The 18,237-nt window shown below is 45.3% G+C and overlaps 1 protein-coding gene across 1 annotated transcript in view; it reads right to left on the reverse strand.

Moving 5' to 3' along the window:
• The window catches only part of PSAP (prosaposin), a 33,533-nt gene extending 16,613 nt beyond the window's left edge, over nucleotides 1-16,920 (reverse strand). Inside the window, exon 1 of the mRNA XM_061161743.1 lies at nucleotides 16,762-16,920. Within this exon, the coding sequence (XP_061017726.1) occupies nucleotides 16,762-16,801 (40 nt within the window). The 5' untranslated portion in view covers nucleotides 16,802-16,920. The remainder of the gene's footprint in view (nucleotides 1-16,761) is intronic.
• Between the last annotated feature and the right edge of the window lie 1,317 nt (nucleotides 16,921-18,237).

Genomic DNA, 18,237 nt, shown 5'->3' on the forward strand with positions numbered 1-18,237 from the left:
TGTGTGTGTCCACTCGAAACCAGCTGCACACATGGAGTTTCATCTATGGTGTCGCAAGGGGAGTACCTGCAAGGAAGTCACAGCCACAGAAATGGGATTAGCCAAAAGAAAAAAGATCTAAGTCACCTGGGACCAAAGAAATGCAGGTTAAAGTGAGAAGGTACTGTATTTCTAAATAGCTAAGGGGAAACAAAAACCTTGTCACAAAACAGTGACAAATTTGTGGTGAAAATGCATTATTATAAGGCTGACAGCAGTATGACTGGTAAGTACTTCTCAAAATATATTAATGCATTTTAAGACCTGGAGAGAAAAACTCCTCTTCAAAAATCCACTTCTAATAAAACACTGTCAGGAAATACAGTAATTTAACAGGTAAAATACAATATGCATAAATATATATATAATATATAAAGCAAAATTTACAGTACTAAAAAAAGGCAGATGTAATCTGAATGGTCAAAAAATCGGGGGAAACTAGTGATATTACCAAAATATGCAGCTGCTAAGTATACTTATAAAGATGATGTATGTCAAACAGAAAAAAATTCAAAAAGAATACGAAATTGGGGTTTTACAAAAATCAGAAAATAAAACAATGTGGTTGGCTAAATTATTTAATTCCCAATGGCATGTTGTGTGTGTGTGATTTTTAAACAACACTTTATAAACTGCCTGAGAGCGCTTGTGTGTTTCTTCAAACAGGTCTATGGTATTCCTTGATTCTGTAATTGAAAACCAGCAAGAAAACTCTCACATACACACCTCACTAGGAAACTACAGGTTATATCGGATGCACGTAGACGGACGACTGTCCAGGGGTCAAATTCCAGCATCTATCATGAGAGGGCTGAACTAACTTCTATTGCAAACAGAAAACATTTGGTGGGGGTCTGAGAAGAAAACCCCAGAGCCATGAAATAAACAGATTTAGCACCTCAGGCATCATGCTGCTTCACCCTGTAAACGGAGAGAGGACCGGGTCAATTCTACAGACACCTCTCTCTCTCCCACCCCCGGCTACACAGTGAGGGTGGCAGGTGCTCTCCCTCCAGACGGAAGGAAATGCTGTTGCTGTAACACTTCACTAGCATTCAAGCCTAGTTATAGTTCCACAAACTATTCATGCAAAGATGGGAGTCGCCCATTACCAGAAAGCTCAAGTCAGATGACCTGCGCCCCTTCAGACACCAACAAATTCCTAATCTGCTGCCCAGATTACAGCCCTCTCTGACCTTTCGGAGCAAAAACATCACAACCCACAACCAGTTCATGAGCTCAACAGAACTGGCCGCGTGCCAAAAGCTGTTGGTTTGGTCTGGTCTCTGTGGGAAGATACATGCCAGGTGCGTAACAGCAGCGCTCTCCCAGACAGTGAGCCTTAACAGCCGAGCGAGCGAGGCTGGGCCTCCGCTGCAGGTGGGGGAGGCTGGAGCGGGGCAGACCCGAGGCTGAGGGCTCCGAGCAACAGTGAGGGGGTCACAGAGACAGCCCCAGACCTGGCGGCGACCACCAGCACCTCCCACGCTCCTCCCAGGCACCCGTCTCCGGGTTCTCCTGAACGGTACCCACGAAGACACACTGCTTGCTTCCATCTCCACACAGGGAACAAAAATTATCAACAGGAGTCTGCAAAATGAGTCTCTGGGCAAAGGCACACACAGTGGTACAGAGAAGCCAGAAGGATGGACCTCAGCAGATAAAAGCAGGGCCAGTGAACACCACTGCCTGCACAGGGCCCGACCACCACTCCCCATCCTTCCAGACACAGTCACGGACAACTGTCATAAGCTTCCATCCGGGATTGTCTCTGACTGTCCCAGCTAGGAACTGACCGAAATCTATCAGGTTTCAGGAACACAAAGCACTATCACAGGCCCAAGCAGCAGGAACGCTTTGTAACTTGCTTAGTCCCTTAGGAACTTAAAGCAGTAACCACCTGCTACATAGACTTTGTAACTTGTTTACTCTCTTATGAACTTGAAGCAATAACCACCTGCTATATAGACTTTGTAACTTGTTTACTCCCCTTAGGAACTTAAAGTAGTAACCACAACTATAAAGACTTTGCTACTTGTTTTGGCCAAGCCATTCTAGACTAAAAAAGTAGCCCCTTTTATCTGATATTGGTCAAGCTACCAAGAACCCAAGGTCATTTCCCAATGCCAACAGTTACCAAGTAGTAACAAGCCTGCACCTCAGAACTAGAGATAAAAGGTATCCAAGGGAACCCATTTGGTAGACCTAAGAGGTCACCCAATCCAAGCCTAAGACAACAAGGGCACTGAGAAATGAAAACCGAAGTCCTAGCTCCTAGAAATTCAGTTCTCAGCTAGACATCCCCATTCACCTCCAACCTAAAGCCGAATTTACAAAGGTGCATGTTATTAAAATGGCCTGTGGTGGAATGACCTAAAATAACTGCGTTTTCTCAGGTTGGTAATGAGGCTGAAACAAGCCTGGTGATGCCAGCGAGCTACCTGCTGAGGTTTGGGGCTTATTTCAGGAGCTGGTCTCTTGGAACCAAATAGTGGGTCAGAACAAGTTTGGGACAAAGATCCTTTCCCCAGAAAATGCACTTGTTCACAAAACCCTCACACCCCTTCAAGGGGCTCTCAACAGCGCTGCACAGAGCAAGCTCTAGCAGTAAGCATGGGCTTTCTCCACAGAAGTGGGAGAACAGCTAAGATGAAGATGCAATCATTAACCCCACTGAGACAAGCACAGGGCCCTTGGGAGGGAGATCAAGGTGAAGACAGACAGACTCCTGGACCCCAGAGCAGAAGGGACAGACACTGCACTAACAGAATCCTGGCGCTGCAGGCCTGGGAGCAGCGAGGAGGATGCCAGACTGCCTGGGGCAGCCAGGAGCAGCTTCTTCAAAAATGAAAACTGAAGTGGCACCTGAAAGACGGTCTAAGGAGAGACGGGGTGTGTGTTGGAGAGGGGTGGCACAGTGAGGGGGGGGGAGCACTGCGCTTTCTCTCTGCAGGAGGCAGGCTGAAGCAGACCTCAGGTCCACCGGGAAGGGCCCCGGCTGCACTCCTACCTTCTGACGGGTCCTGCGGGCGATGACAGCACATGAGTGTCACCAGGTGGGAGGCGGGAGAAACGAGAGGGAGATGGGAGATCCGGATCACGGGGACCTAACGGAGTGCAGGGCTCAACCCAGAAAAGCCAAGCAGGAGCGGGAATGAAGGGGACGGCTGGACAAATAAAACCCTCTGGGTTGGGTTTAAATCTGCAGTCTGTGCAGCTGAAGAGAGAAGAGGGCAGCAAGAGCCAACAGCAGGAGGACGGAGGTGGGGGTCAGACCCCAGGGCACAGGCAGGCAGAACACACGTGTGCGCCTATTTCCGGGGACAGCAAAGGGCACGCTAGGGTTGGGGGGGCAGGCGGGAAGGGGACGCCCCTCGGAGACTGGAGGTGTTCAGCTGGGAAAGAGACTGCTTCCAGGATACGCACAGTTATCCTCACGGGTCAAGGACACCTTCCACCTCTGACGTGGGGGCAGACCTGCTCTGGGCGGTGGTTTCAGACCCCAGACCCCAGACCCCAGACCTCAGAGCAGTGGGGAGAGGTGAAGGGAAGCAGACCTCAGCTGAAGGTAAGAAACATTAACATCCACAGGACAAAAAAAGGGAGTGGGCTGGCTCATTACATGATGAGCTTGCCAAGAGCAGGAGCAACCAAGGAAAGGAAATGCCCAACCTGTGAGGGATTCTGTGTAAGAGGGATCCTGAGTGCTAAGCGGGGGAGGGCCTCTAGGGGCTACAAGTCTTCACTCTCATAGTAACGAGGCAAATGACATTCAGTATTTACATATAACCAATGTTGAAATTACCCTAAACTACTTTCTTGGGTGTTATTTCCCAAAACATGTTTCCAGAAAAGCTTTCATCTCTATTTTGATCTTCCCACACTGCCCCCAAATACCAACTTCCTTCTCTGAGGCAACAGGGTGAACTCGAAGAAAGTTCTTAGAATGTCTGCCTGACCCCCTGGAGATTTCTGATTTAAGTCAGTCATATTAAGTAGGATCGCTGCTCAGGGTGAGGCAAGCACTACACTTCTTAGTTCAAGGGCCTGGCATTCGAGACCTCAGTGACAGGTGCTAGCGGGCTGAAGTGAGGAGCAACGGCTTCAGAGACCCTGAACACCACAGGCAGGTTCCATTTTATTAGAACAGGGTTTTGGTTTTGCTTTTTTTTAAAGACTTCTATTGTTATTTCCTTAGGAAAGGGGTGGGTGCTCTATTCCCTTTTTACTCCCCAGGCTTAGAAGAAAATAAGCAGATGTGTTCTAAACCACTCCACATGTAAGTCATCAAAGACAGGCCGCAATGGAATTCTACTGTCGTGAGAACAGCTGCCGTGAGCCCATCAGTCATGCGCTTTGCTTGTGGCAGCTCTAGACTCCGACCAAAAATCCTCAGCGAGCCTGGGAGGGGAGGAGCGGGTGAGAGCTCACCATAACCATGTGTGTTTCAGGTGCTCTTATGGTGACTTCTTAAGTGAGAAGGAACTAAATCCCGAGTTTAGAGTGAGGCTTCTAAAGCAACTTACCATCTAAGTTAAAACGTGGTATACTGAAAAGAAAATAAGATCTGCCTGCAAGACCTGTCCAAATGACCTCAAGCAAACCATAAGCCTTCTGAGTTTGCTTTTCATCTGTAAAGTGAGGATTTTACTGGATTGTTTTGAGAAACAGGATGACAAAACTATGTACTTTCAACTGCCAGCAGACTACTCTCTCAACCATTATTCCTTATCATCATTTCTCTGGCATCCTAATTTATCTACATTATCCCCTACCAGACTGGCTCTGAAACCGGTGAACCAGATCATGGCTCTATTACTTCCAGTCACATGACTGTCAAAACTTTAGTCTTCCAATCTGCAAAACGGGCCTTTTACGAGTACCTACTTCAAGGGATTTGTAAAAATTAATCTATTTGTAAAACAGTGCAGCGCTGGCATGCTATGAAAGTCCAATGAGCACCATTACTATCACTATCCATAGCAGTAACCAGATCTTTCTCAGATCCACTACCCTGCCCAGAACAAGCATTCCACAAACAGTTGAATCAAGGCTGTTCAATCTGCTTTCTCTACATTTAATCAGGTCATTAAATGGAAGCTCAATGACCTGGAGAGCTGTACCCCCAACAACCTCAGAAGATGCTGGTTGCTAAATTAAGACCTAGAAATCACAAGGAGAGTGAAGCACAGGCTATACCGTTAATGAGCCCAGGAGCCGACACTGCCCATCTAGGAACTAAACAAGAAGCCCCGCATGAACAAAAACAAGAGGTGCCCAGCGAGACACCAGTAAGAGCACCAGCGAAATGCTTTCGGCAATTCATGCAATTGCAGCTACAGGCTGATTGCCCTCCAATCCCAAGTAAGCTGCCACTGTTCAAAGTATTTTTGGAACCCATCTTTTTAGAAAGCCCTCTCAAAACCTCTCCTTTTCTGGAAGGGCATGAGGCAGTGTGGCACCATGATCACTGCCCTGGTGATCAGGGGTGGACAGATGTGAAGAAACCCCTGCTCTGCTATCTATGATAGCCAAGCCTCAGACAACTCACTAATGCCACAATTCCCTGCAAAATATGGAAAATAAGAGTGCCCTCTTCTCAGGAATTCCGTGAAGACTGATGAGAAAGCAGAGAAAGCACTGACAGTGCCTAGTACCTAAGAAGCTCAGCTGATTATAAACCAGCTCGTTGTTAATGGTGAACCTGGGGGGACGATGACAAAGGGAGGTGGTCACATTCTCATTTTTACGTTTTGGCATAATTAACCTTTTTTCACATTACCTTTGAAATCAGAAAAAAACTGTTAAATCTTACAACCTGTTAATAGGGAACAATTATCGCCCAGTGTGGCAAAGACCACAAGCTGCTCCCTGTATCTATTCTCTACCCATTTCAAAGGAAATTAAGACCTAGAAATCACAAGGAGAGTGAAGCACAGGCTATACCGTTAATGAGCCTACAAATTCTTAGCTACATATAAGGCTGCCAAAATTAAAAGCCACATTTCCCAGTTCCCCTTTTAGCAAAATCTGGCCATGAAACCACATTCTGGCTGATGGGGTGGATGTTAGCAGAGGTTACTGAACTTTCAAAGACAAATGTAATGGCTGGAACTCTGGCAGCCAGAATGGGCCACAAAGAAAGGGCTAAAATTCAAGGATGAAGACCATTAACCTAGAAGAATGTGGGTCTCTGAATTCTTTTGGAAGTAGAAACACTATACCAAGTCCTAGACTGCCTGGCTCCTGAACTTACTATGATAGATAAGAACAGTTCAATAATATTTAAGCCATCATTATTGTAGGTCTCTGCTGCCTGCAGTCAACCGATGGCTAACTTTAATATCAGCTTAATCATCTACCTCAGTCACCAAAATAGTCTCCAAATGACAGGTCTTTACTTAGGCTTAACTTCATTAAGGATATTTAAAAATCCATGTACACAACATAATTGACAAAGATTTTCAAAAACAACCTCAGAATGAAGGGGATAATTATTCCTAGAATGTGTGTTTTATGCCCTATTGGTTACAACAATCAGTCTTATTATTTTAGCCATGTAAAATCTTTTCTTTTTAAATATTTCCAGTAACATATGCTAAATACTGTTCGAGTCTTGATTATAAAAAAATAAAAAAGCGGGGGGAGGGTGTTACAGAAAAATGCAAGCAGCCTCCCTGTATCAATAATCAGAACACTCAGCACACATTCCACAGGGCAGTGGATCTGATGCCTGGGTAATGCACTGCCATGGCAACAAGCAGGTTGCTAGGAAACCAAGAGAGATGAACCCCAGGAGGGGCAGCATCTACCTCAGGTCCCCCGCATTCAGACATTTCTCAGGAGAAGTCATGCACTTAGATTCCCTAAGAGCAAGGAGATAATACAATGCAGTCAACACTGACTACTCGATGAAACAGCTGGTGTCACAAATACCTTCGATGGCAAAACACATTTGTCTCTTCTTTATAGGATCTTGCTTTTGGACAACATTCCAAACAGCTGAATAAAAACACTGCCCATTTAATCATTCAGAATGGCATTAGCTCAGAGGCAGCCTGCCTTGATCTGGAGGAAGTAAGGTCCAAATATTCCTCTTATCACAAATGAAATCTGTGGCAATAAAGCTTTCAAGCTCCCTAGGCTGACATCCCATTACCTCTGGCCCAGATAAGCTATTATTTGTTACTTAAGACAAAGGTTCTTTCTTCCCTGTTTCTCCTCTCCCTCTGCTGCCGTGTTTCTAAATTTTCCTCAAAGCCAGATCATTCCAGGAAGAAATTAATCCATATGAAGAAAGCAACAGAATGCTCAGGGACACTGCCCTGTGCGGTAACGCACACTGAGGGGCAAGGTGATCTTCTTAAGACTGTAAAAGAATGATTCAACTTGGCATAATTAATTTTGAGAAGAGAAATTCCTATCTCCTTCATTCAAGAGCATTCCAGTCATAACACAACACTGTAAATCAACTATATTCCAATAAAGAGATTAAAAAAATAAAAAGAGCACTCTAGTCCAATATAAACTATTAACAAAAGCTCTTCCAACATGTCAACCTATTAGGTTAATGATCAGAGATGAACTTAAATCACCTTTGGTAAGATTATGCCACAGGGCCAGATAGGACTGCCTAACATCCAGTCAGGTGGATGGGTATAGGCAGAGGTCAACATCTGCATGGCCCACCGTACGGCCCAGGAGTCAATTCAGCCAGCAGCCAGTCCAGGCTCTCCCCCCATCCCTGCTAATCAGCTAGGTGGTCTCTGCACCCCTGAAGAAGAAAATATTCTTAAAAATAAGAAAAAAAGATTTCCATGCAAAATCCACTAATAAGGAGTATTCTGGGCTTATCCCACATTGAATGTTTTATTAACTAAAAAGTTTCAGGGACTTCCCTGGTGGTCCAGTGGCTAAGACTTCATGCTACCAATGTAGGGGGCCTGGGTTTGATCCCTGGTCGGGGAACTAGATTCCACACGCTGCAACTGACTGTTGGCATGCCTCCACTAAAGATTCTGCGGGCTGCAACTAAGACCTGGTGCAGCCAAATAAATTAAATTAAATGTAAAATAAAAGTTTCAGACAGTGTGCCTACAAGTGTCACTTACGTAACACTTAAAAAGAATACTACCTTCACTGAAAATGCCGAAATCTAAAATTCAGACCACAGCATGGATGAGGGCAAGATACTAGAATGCCCCCAGCATTCTGATTTGGTTGCTCTCACCTGTGAGGGCTCTTGTGAGGATAAAATCGATTTGAAGCAAAAAAGCTCCTAGAAGAGAGCTGGGCACATAGTGAACTCTGGGGAAGGGTCACCTACTCTGACACCTGCAGCTCCCACAAATCAGCTACACCAGTGAGTCACACTTCCAAGTATGGTTGATGGAACCCTGAGGGTCTCAAAGATTCTTTCAGAGGGTCCGTGAGGTTAAAATTCTCATAATAAGAGTAATACGAAGATGCTAGTTGCCTTTTTCACTCATTCACCCACAAAGGAGCAGTGGAATTTTTCCGGAAATATGTGACACGTGACAGTGCAAAGAATGAATGCAGAAGCAACTGAAAATCCAGCCAGATGTTAAAAAGATTGCAAAAATGTAAGAAGCTGTTCCCTTCCCTAAGCATGTTTATGTTTAGGAAAAAAGCCATTTGTCATTAAAATCACAGTATTTTAACATGTAATGGAGTTATTTTTTTAAGCATTATTTTTAAAATGTTGTCAATTTATAAGATGGTAAATATCAACAGATATAATCCACATTAAGAACAGTTCTTTGGGGGGTCTCTCAATGTCTCCTGAATATACAGGGATCCTGAGACCAAAAAGTTGGAGAAGCACTGCGTTAAACATTTATAAACAATCAAGTTCTGGAACCAAAAGGAGGGGAAATAACTTCCAGAAATTATCAGGGCCACCAGAGGTATCTAAGTTGTGTTAGGCTCTTGTGTCCCTACTCCCTACATAAAATCCTCTCCAACAGGCTTGGGGGACGAGGGACAGGCAGTTCTAAGCTGGACACAAACTATTATTAAAAGCCAACAGTTCACCTGAATCCAAAGTCACTCTTGATGTGGCAACTCCTGAACACAATTTCTCAAAATTAGTTTCAGTTAATAAAAGAAAATGCTTTGTTTAATCGTGACAAAGACTTGGCGCTACCAGCATTTAGGTTTTATGCACAGTGACCCACCAGCACTTACTGAGCGGACATCTATTTTCTACACCTCACACCACGGTCCAGCGGTGCTGAGCACCTATTAGGTGCTGAACACTGTTCTACATGCTGCAGATCCAGTAAGTGACCATGACAACAAACAAAAACGCATCACATGATGCCAGGCAGAGCTGGGTGTTATGAAGAAAAATGAAGCCAAGGAAAAGCAAGCCGAGGGCAGGATGGCACGGCCATTTCAGACAGAGCCGTGGACAATAGCTAAGCAGAGAGCAACCACAAGATCGTCTAAAAAGGAAGATGTCCCAGACGGGTAGAACACAAACGCAAAATTCTGGGCAACAGTAACTCAGCAGCCCTGACCTGACAGGCGAGGGAGAAGAACCCTTCAAAGTATCCAAGGACCAGAAGACGTGACCATGCAGATTAAGCTTCAGGTTTTCCTCCTACATGGCCCTCTGGTGTCAGTGTCTGCACATGGAGGACAGCATCCCAGCATGGCTGTTAAAGGAGTTTTGTTTTGGCTTTTATCTTTTTTTATTTCTTTTTTCACTGTAATAAGACTGGCCAGAAGAACTTTCTATAACATCTCCTGTCATGTAAAGAATTACCTTTCAAAAGCAATATCTATCCAAATATGACCAGAATTCAATTTTAAAATTTAGAAGTGTCATTAGAATCCATCTCACTTTTTCTGGGACACAGATGTCCATCAACAGGTTTAACTAAATCGAAACATCTACAGAATAAAATACTCTGCAGCACTTTTTAAAACAGCTGGGAAGCAAAAAGTGATTAAGAAGACAGGACAACTGAAGCACAATGTGATACTCTGGATCCACTCTTGGAACAAAAACACTAGCTTAGTGGGAAAATTGGTGAAATCCAAATGAAGTGTGCGGTCTTTGTGCGTGCTCAGTTGTCTCGACTCTTTGAGACTGCATGGACCGCAGCCCACCAGGCTCCTCTGTCCATGGGATTTTCCAGACAAGAATACTGGAGGGGGCTGCCATTTCCTCCTCCAGGGGCTCTTCCTGACCCAGGGACTGAACCCGAGTCTCCGGCACTGGCAGGCAGATTCTTTACCACTGAGGCACCTGGGAAGCCCATGCAGTCTAGTTAACAGGTTAATTTCTTACTTCTAACAACTGTACAGTGCTTACACAAGATGTTAACAGCAGGGCATACAGGGTGAAGGGTATCCAGAAACTCACTGTATTAGCTTTGCAACTTTTCTGTAAATCTAAGATTATGTCAAAATTTTAAAAATTTTTTAGAAAGGTAAGTAGTATAGATCTGTAATTAGCATGAATAACCTCTAAAGATATAACAGAGAAATGGAAATGAAAAACCACCTCATTTTTTTACTCTTATCATGGCAAAATTTCAAGTTTGACATCAAATGTTAATAACTAAAAGCTGCATATTCTGTGGGAACAGAAATTCCTAAAATCATTTTAGAAAGTGATTCAGCAATTTCTAATTAAGATGAAAATAGATACTGTCCAAATCTTTACGACCCCATGGACTCTAGCCTGCCAGGCACCTCTGTCCATGAAATTCTCCAGGCAAGAATACTGGAGTGGATTGCCATTCCCTTCTCCAGGGGATCTTCCTGACCCAGGCATCCCAGGAGTCCCGTTTGCCTGCATTGCAGGCAGATTCTTTACTATCTGAGCCACCAGGGAAGCCCAGATATACTCTACAACTAAGCAATTCTGTTCCTAGGTATATCCTGTAAGGAAGTGTCTGTTCATGTGCACACCAGTATTTACAGCAGAAAAATAAAACTGGAATAATCTGAATGTCTAGCAACAGAATGGAGAATAAGTATCATATAAATGGAATACTGTACTGAAAATGAATGAAACAGACCTAAATTTTCAAAACGAACCTTACTAGCAAAAAAAAAAAAAAAAAACCAAAAATACATATTGTTTATAAAACGTTTAAAATATCCAGAACAACACTACTCAAACCTGCTGAAGATCACACTTACATGCATGAAAGTATAAAGATAGACCAGGAGAGGGATGGTAAACACGAAGCCCAGGAAGGCAGTTATCCATGGAAGGAGGTGGGTTGTTCTGTATCTTAACTAGGGTATTAGAACTGTGGTACTGGAGAAGACTCTTGAGAGTCCCTTGGACTGCAAGGAGATCAAACCAGTCAATCCTAAAGGAAACCAACCCTGAATATTCATTGGAAGGACTGATGCTGAAGTTGAAGCTCCAGTACTTGGGCCACCTGATGCAAAAAGCTGACTCACTGGAAAGGATCCTGATGCCAGGGGAGATTGAAGGCAGGAGGAGAAAGGGATGACAGAGGATGAGACAGTTGGATGGCATCACTGACTCAATGGACACAAGTTTGAGCGAACTCTGGGAGATGGTGAAGGACAGGAGTGCAGAAGTCCATGGGTCACAAACAGTCGGACACAACTTAATGACTCAACTAACAACAAATATACATGGGTCTTCATTATAATTACTATTCTACGTTTCTGGATTTCTAGGATGCTCCATGATTGAAAAAGGAAAAAAAAAAAAGAGCAAGGAGCAAACAGTCAGTGTAATATGTGTTTGTGTTAAAAAGAAAAACAGAAGGGGAATTATACACACAGTCACCTGTAGGTAACCAGGGAGGTTCTCCTCAAGAAGCTGGTACCAGACTGCCTCTGGGAAAGGCCCTAGGGTGGGGGTGGGGCTGGGGGTGGGGGAAGGTGGTAGGAGCAAGACAAGACTTTTTATTTCTCTCTGCCCTATTACAATAATGTAACTTGTTTGTGATGTGCAGTTATGACCTAATTAGTTCACCTCCACTGATGGACAGGGAGCCAGACTTGGGGGTGAGAGGTCACAGAGGGGGTATGGAACAGGCTGCAGGGACCATGGTTAGTGACGACGGGCCTAGAATCTGAGCAGTCAGGTTACCAGGAGCCAACCTGATCTGCTAGGCTGCTCTGTTAAAGATTTATGCATAAACTGAGTCTGGCTGCCAGGCCAAACTCTTTCCCACCTCCCTCCTAATGGCTGACTACCTACCCTGGTTTGTTTTCTAACCCAGTAATTATGACCAACATACACATTTACAAGTCAATGTAATTTTGTTTGTTGTTAAATTTATATCTTTTGCAAGGAAAGAAGGCAGGAGACATCACAAAACAAGGGCAGAGAGGGCTCGCTGTGCCGGCAGAACAAGGACATTACCAAACACGCACTGCTTCTATATATGGTGTAACAACAAACCTCACAGTGCTTCAAGCCTGTGCCCTGTCATCCAGTAAGCTATTAAAGCATCACTACAACCCAGTTAGATAGGAATGACTATCAATTCTATTTTACAGATGAGGAAGCAGTTTAAGAAAACTGCCCAGGGTCATAGAGTCAGTGGTGTGTTTAGTTAAAACTTCAATTTCACAGTATCATCTCACTCCCATATTAAAGAATTACAAATTCCACAAGAAAACATGAAATTTGGACAGATTATTCTTCAGTGCATAGGCCATTACCCAAGGTCACAATTCAGGGGTTGTTTTCTGGAACTTCAAGAAACAGAAGGAATGAGTGCTATTGCAAACAGTCAAATTCTTCATCCCAATCACTGCAGTATTTACCATCAGGTTTTAAAATGATTTTTAAAAAACAAGGCAAGAAAAATCCAAACCCTCCTTCCAGGAGGAAGACCCAAATCACAGGTGTCAGGACCAAGGCTTGGGTTTAGAATGCCCATGCTGGAAGACTGCCTCCAGAAGCCGCAGTGCACACCAGCCCAACGGGAACGTTCCCTGCCGGGCTAGGTGCTTTCCCCAGCCAGCAGTTCCCTGTTGGCCCTTCCTCTTCCCAATCCAGTCAGCCACAGCCCGGCCATTCCATGCTTTCACATCTCAAGAAAATGTAGGAGCAAGTTTCCCTTCCTCATTTAGAAAAACTCAGACCGCCTGATCCAATACACTTTAGCTATTATAGGTGGTACTGGATACACCTTGTCAAAGGCAATTAAAAAAAGCACTTACCAAATCCTTGGTTGGCTAATACAAATAAGCCTTTCACGAATTATATTCATATTACTATGAATGTTGATTTTGACTAAAAATTCATAAGCAAGGAAACTGTCCAAATTCCTGACAGGTGAGAACTGGAATTGGCTTCCCTGGTGGCTCAGATGGTAAAGAATCTGCCTACAATGCAGGAGACCCAGGTTCAATCCCTGGGCCAGGAAGATCCCCTGGAGAAGAGAATAGCTAACCGATCCAGTATTCTTGCCTGGAGAATCCCATAGGCAGAAGAAACTGGCAGCGAGGTCCCAAAGAGTTGGACACAACTGAGTGACTAACACTTTCACTTTCTGACAAGATGAAAACTGAAACTGGTGATATTCAGCAGGCATGCCATAATCATGTCTTGCATCTTAATAAGTGGATTCCCAGGTGGCTCAGTGGTAATCTGTCTGCTAAAATGCAGGAGATGCAAGTTCAATCCCTGGGTTGGGAAGATCCCCTGGAGGAGGAAATGGCAACCCACTCCAGTATCCATGCTGGGAAAATCCCACGGTCAGAGGAGCCTGGTGGGCTATAGAATGTGGGGTCACAAAGAGTCAGATTTGACTGAGCATGCACGCACACAACATCTTAATATAAATAAGCTGTCACGGGACTTCCCTGGTGGTCCAGTGATTAAGAATCCACCTGCCAATGCAGGGGACATGGGTTCGATCCCTGGTGGGGAAACTAAGCCCATGAGCCACAGCTACTGAGCCCTCCCACACCTAGAGCCCGTGCTCCACCACAGCGAGAAGCCCCCACACTGCAACTAGAGAAAGTGAGCACATCAACGATGGCCCAGCAAAGCTAACAATAAAGAAAAAAAATTTTAGAGCAGCTATCAAACGAATATAACTTTGTACATAATACATTCTAGCATCCCTAGAGAGCTACCTGCCTCAGTGCTGGGCAAACTGTTCAGCTGGCTAGCCTCTACACAAGTGACAGTAACAGGCAACGAAGCATCAGGGAATATGTACCACCTCCCAGACACCAAGCCACAGGTCTTACACTTTTCACCTCATTAACACTAGGCCTGCCTTTCTCCATTAGAAGAATCACCCAACAGTATGTCCTCACTATATGATCTCATGTATAAAAAGCTCAAAAGCAGCAGTTGGGTTTTTTACGTCGACAGTGCTAGAAGCTAACCAAGTGGTTTCCTTTGGGACAAGTTAGAGAGAGATGGGGAGGCACAGGTGTTTCTGGAGTGGGCTTGTTCACGTACAGTAATACCTCAATTTGTACACTTAAAATGTGCATGTTTTCTGTGTGTAAATTACAGCTCAATAAATTTGTAAAGAATTAAGCAGTTCATGTTGACGGAAGGACAAAGAGCAAGCACCGTCCTGAGTCCTGGGTTCTGATTCTGACTTCCCCAGTAAATGGCCTACAATTTGGGGGAGTCTTTTCTGGGGGCCTCAGTATCTTCATTCCTGAGAAGTCAGAGGAGGTATTCTCCATTTCTCTCAGTATACCATCACTGCCATTTCTTTTCCAGGTGGAGAAAAAGGACAGGCAATAGGATGATTGGAAAAGTAACTCAAAAGCAAACGTCTCTACCACCAGGACATCATTGAAACACAAAGCAGAAAGCCTCTGCAGATCCAGGATGACACGCTCCCAGGGAGCAGATGATGGCTGCCGTCACCAGGCATCTTCGTTAACAAGCTCAACATCAATCCTAAACACTTTTTATCTTTTCAAAAACCTACACTGAGGCCAGAACTGTCAAACAAGCAGGCATTCACACATTGTGTTCAGAGCGTGAACCAGTGAACCAGTGAAGTTGCTCAGTCGTGTCCGACTCTTTGTGACCCCATGGACTGTAGCCTACCAGGTTCCTCCATCCATGGAATTTTCTAGGCAAGACTACTGGAGGGGGTTGCCATTTTCTTCTCCAGTTCAGAGCATGACCTTGACGTAATCCTGAAGGCTGGGCAGCAAGGTTAGAGCACATTATTACACACTCCTATTGCCCAAGTGCTTTGGGAAGAAGGTGTCTAGGTTAACTGTCTGGTTAGCCACACTCCCGTGTATATTGTACCAGAGGAGAACTTTACATTTCCTCTTTGTGTGGTGTGATTCAGAACCCCTAAGGGTCTCGTGAGGAGTGACTCACTGCCAGTAAGAAAAATTGGATACTGAAAAACAAAATAATTGTTCTCAATCAGTATATTTACAGACTAGCATTCGTATATCATACAGACCATGAAATAACAAGCAGTACCAACCCCAGCAAGAAAGTTTCTTCAGTGATTATAAACCGACATCTTTATAAACTGATTGCCTTTCATAATCCACAAGTAAAATAAGGTTAGAACCTTGGTTTAAGGTTTAAGGTTTCAGCTCCTGGAAGTTGCTGAAAGCTAACATGAGGAAAAACACCTTAAATCTATGTCACCTATAAATAACTTATTTCTTTGATTTTTCCATCAACTGTCATCCATTTTGTTACGGTTTAATTAAAATCTGCATTGCTGCATGAGTTAAAATGGAAGCTAGCCCTTAAATTACAGTTCACCCAAAACAGAAACTGAGAATGGCTGTAAAGATCTGATTTATTTCCCTCAGAGGGCTATTATCTGAAAACACCTCTCTGTATTTAAATTAAAATCTGGCTCTATTTATCTCACTCCTTGCCCTTTACCATGATGATTTAAATGAGGGTAAGATTGAAGACAAAAGCTGAAAGGGTGTGGGGAGGGCATAGGGCCCTTTCTAATTCCAGGAAGGCAGTGCAGCTAGTTCTCAAGCTCCGCCCTGTAGAGATTTTAACATCCATTAACACTACTTCAGGACAATTAGTGGGTGTAGGAATACTGCCGTGTAGCACCAACTTCTCAGGTACCTACATTTTCACCAAAATAAAGGCCATTGCCAAAGCCGGCCAATGGCCATGCAAGATGAAAGGAGGGCTCCATAGCAAACAACAAAAACCTCATATCATCTTCGAGGTGTAGGATGAAGAGTAAACAATGTATGCAAAGGTAAGCATCAACACAGAAGATACATAATACTTCTGTGCTTCCTGCAACTTCAATACTTTTAAAAACGGGGGCAAGTGAGGCCAAGGGCCGAAGTCTGTCCAGAAGTAGAGACTGCAGTCCATCTTGATCACGTGCGCCCAGCAGAAGCAGAACACAGCTGCTGGAGCGGTCACCCTACAAGCCTTCCCCCAGAGCAGGACGGAGAGTTTAAGGGAAGGCCCCGGTAAGTCCCAGCCACGCCCACTCAAGCCCTGAGGGAGACGCTACTTCCCCCGCCCCACCCGCCGGACCCCAGACCCTTGGCAACCAGGTTTCCAACGGCCTTCCGCAGCCCCTCCGCCGCCCAGCAGCTACCAGGCGCTGCGCACGCGCCTGCGCAGTGCGCGCCCCTCGCCAATCCCTACGGAGCGCGGAGGGGCGAGGCCCGGTACAGCCCGATCCAGGAGGAGCCGGCCGCGTTCTGCGGGGCACCCCTACCCCAGGCTGGGGGAGTGGGGCTCTCAGGGCTTACCCGCGCCGAGGAGGCTGGCCAGGACGAAGAACGAGTACATGGTGCCACCGGACTCCGCAGTCTGCAATGCAGAGCGTCAGCTGATTCTCGGCGAATATAAACCTGCTCCGCCCCAGCGTCGCCCACTGCGCAAGCGCAAGATCAATCCCCGCCAGGAGGGTCCGAATTCCGCCCGCAGCCTGACTCAGCGCCACAGAGGGCGCCTGCGCGGAGGGGAGGCGGGGCGGGGCGGCGGGGCGGGGCGGGGCGGGGCGGCGGGGCGGGGCGAGGCGGCGGGGCGGGGCGGGGCGGGCGGAAGGAGGGAGGGGTCATCAGAAAAGAATACATAATTGAAGACGTTAGGGATTATTTATATAAAATATCTTTCAAGCCTCACCTTTTTTCTATGACGTACCGTTTTCTGTTATTAGGGCCATTTTTCAGCCGAGAATCGAAAAGTTCATCTACTTTTTCTAAGCTCTCACAGTCAGAATTCAAACTCACCACCCAAAGACCCAAAGCTGTCTCCGAAATTGACATTCATGGTATTTAAGTGGCTGGGTTAGTGCGTAGCTTCATTCTGGTTCCTGATTTTCCCTCTTCACATCTCACATCCACCATCCCTTCTCCCCATGACTCACAGACCGGTTTTTCCAAGATTAGATATGTAGGGTTTCATGGCAGGTCTCAGATGTGCCACTTTGGCATGTGAGTCTTTCACCCATCCAACGTGTTAGTTTAAGAAATGCCATAGAGTGGTTTTGTATTTCATTCTTCCCCTTTTAGGCCTTTAAGTATCTTTGACTAGCAACTGTCATCATGTCAACAGAGTGAAACATGGTTGGCTGAATGAGAATTGCTATTGGGTGGAAGATCCCCTGGAGAAGGGCATGACAACTGGCTCCAGTATTCTGGCCTGGAGAATCCCATGGACAGAGGAGCCTGGTGGGCTACAGTCCATGGGGCAGCAAAGAGTCAGACTGGACTGAAGCGATTTAGCACACGCACATACAATGGGTAATAAGGGGCTTCCCAGGTGGCGCGGTGGTAAAGAATCTGCCTGCCAATGCAGGAGATGCAAGAGATGCAGGTTCTATCCCTGGGTTGGGAAGATGCCCTGGAGTAGGAAGTGGCAACCGACTCCAGTAGTCTTGCCAGGAGAATCCCATGGACAGAGGAGCCTGGCAGGCTACAGTCCATGACGTCGCAAAGAGTCAGACACAGCTGAGCACACACACACTTGTCTTTCACATTAAAGGCGATGGAGACCCTGCAGACTTAAGAGAAATTACTGCTTCTCCCTTAACTACATAGAAGAATTTAAATTGGGAATTTAAAAAATAGAATAAATTAGGAATTTTTCCCAGAAAGACAGTTATTACCAGGGACACATTTTATCTACGTGACCTCCATGTAAATGGCAGGGCAGACCCCTAATTACCAAAAGATCTTCTCTCATCTGCCTATGGGTGACCCTCCTGTCCTTGGAAGCCCCAG

The sequence above is a fragment of the Dama dama genome, chromosome 15, assembly GCF_033118175.1.
Source record: "Dama dama isolate Ldn47 chromosome 15, ASM3311817v1, whole genome shotgun sequence".
Lineage (NCBI taxonomy): Eukaryota > Metazoa > Chordata > Mammalia > Artiodactyla > Cervidae > Dama > Dama dama.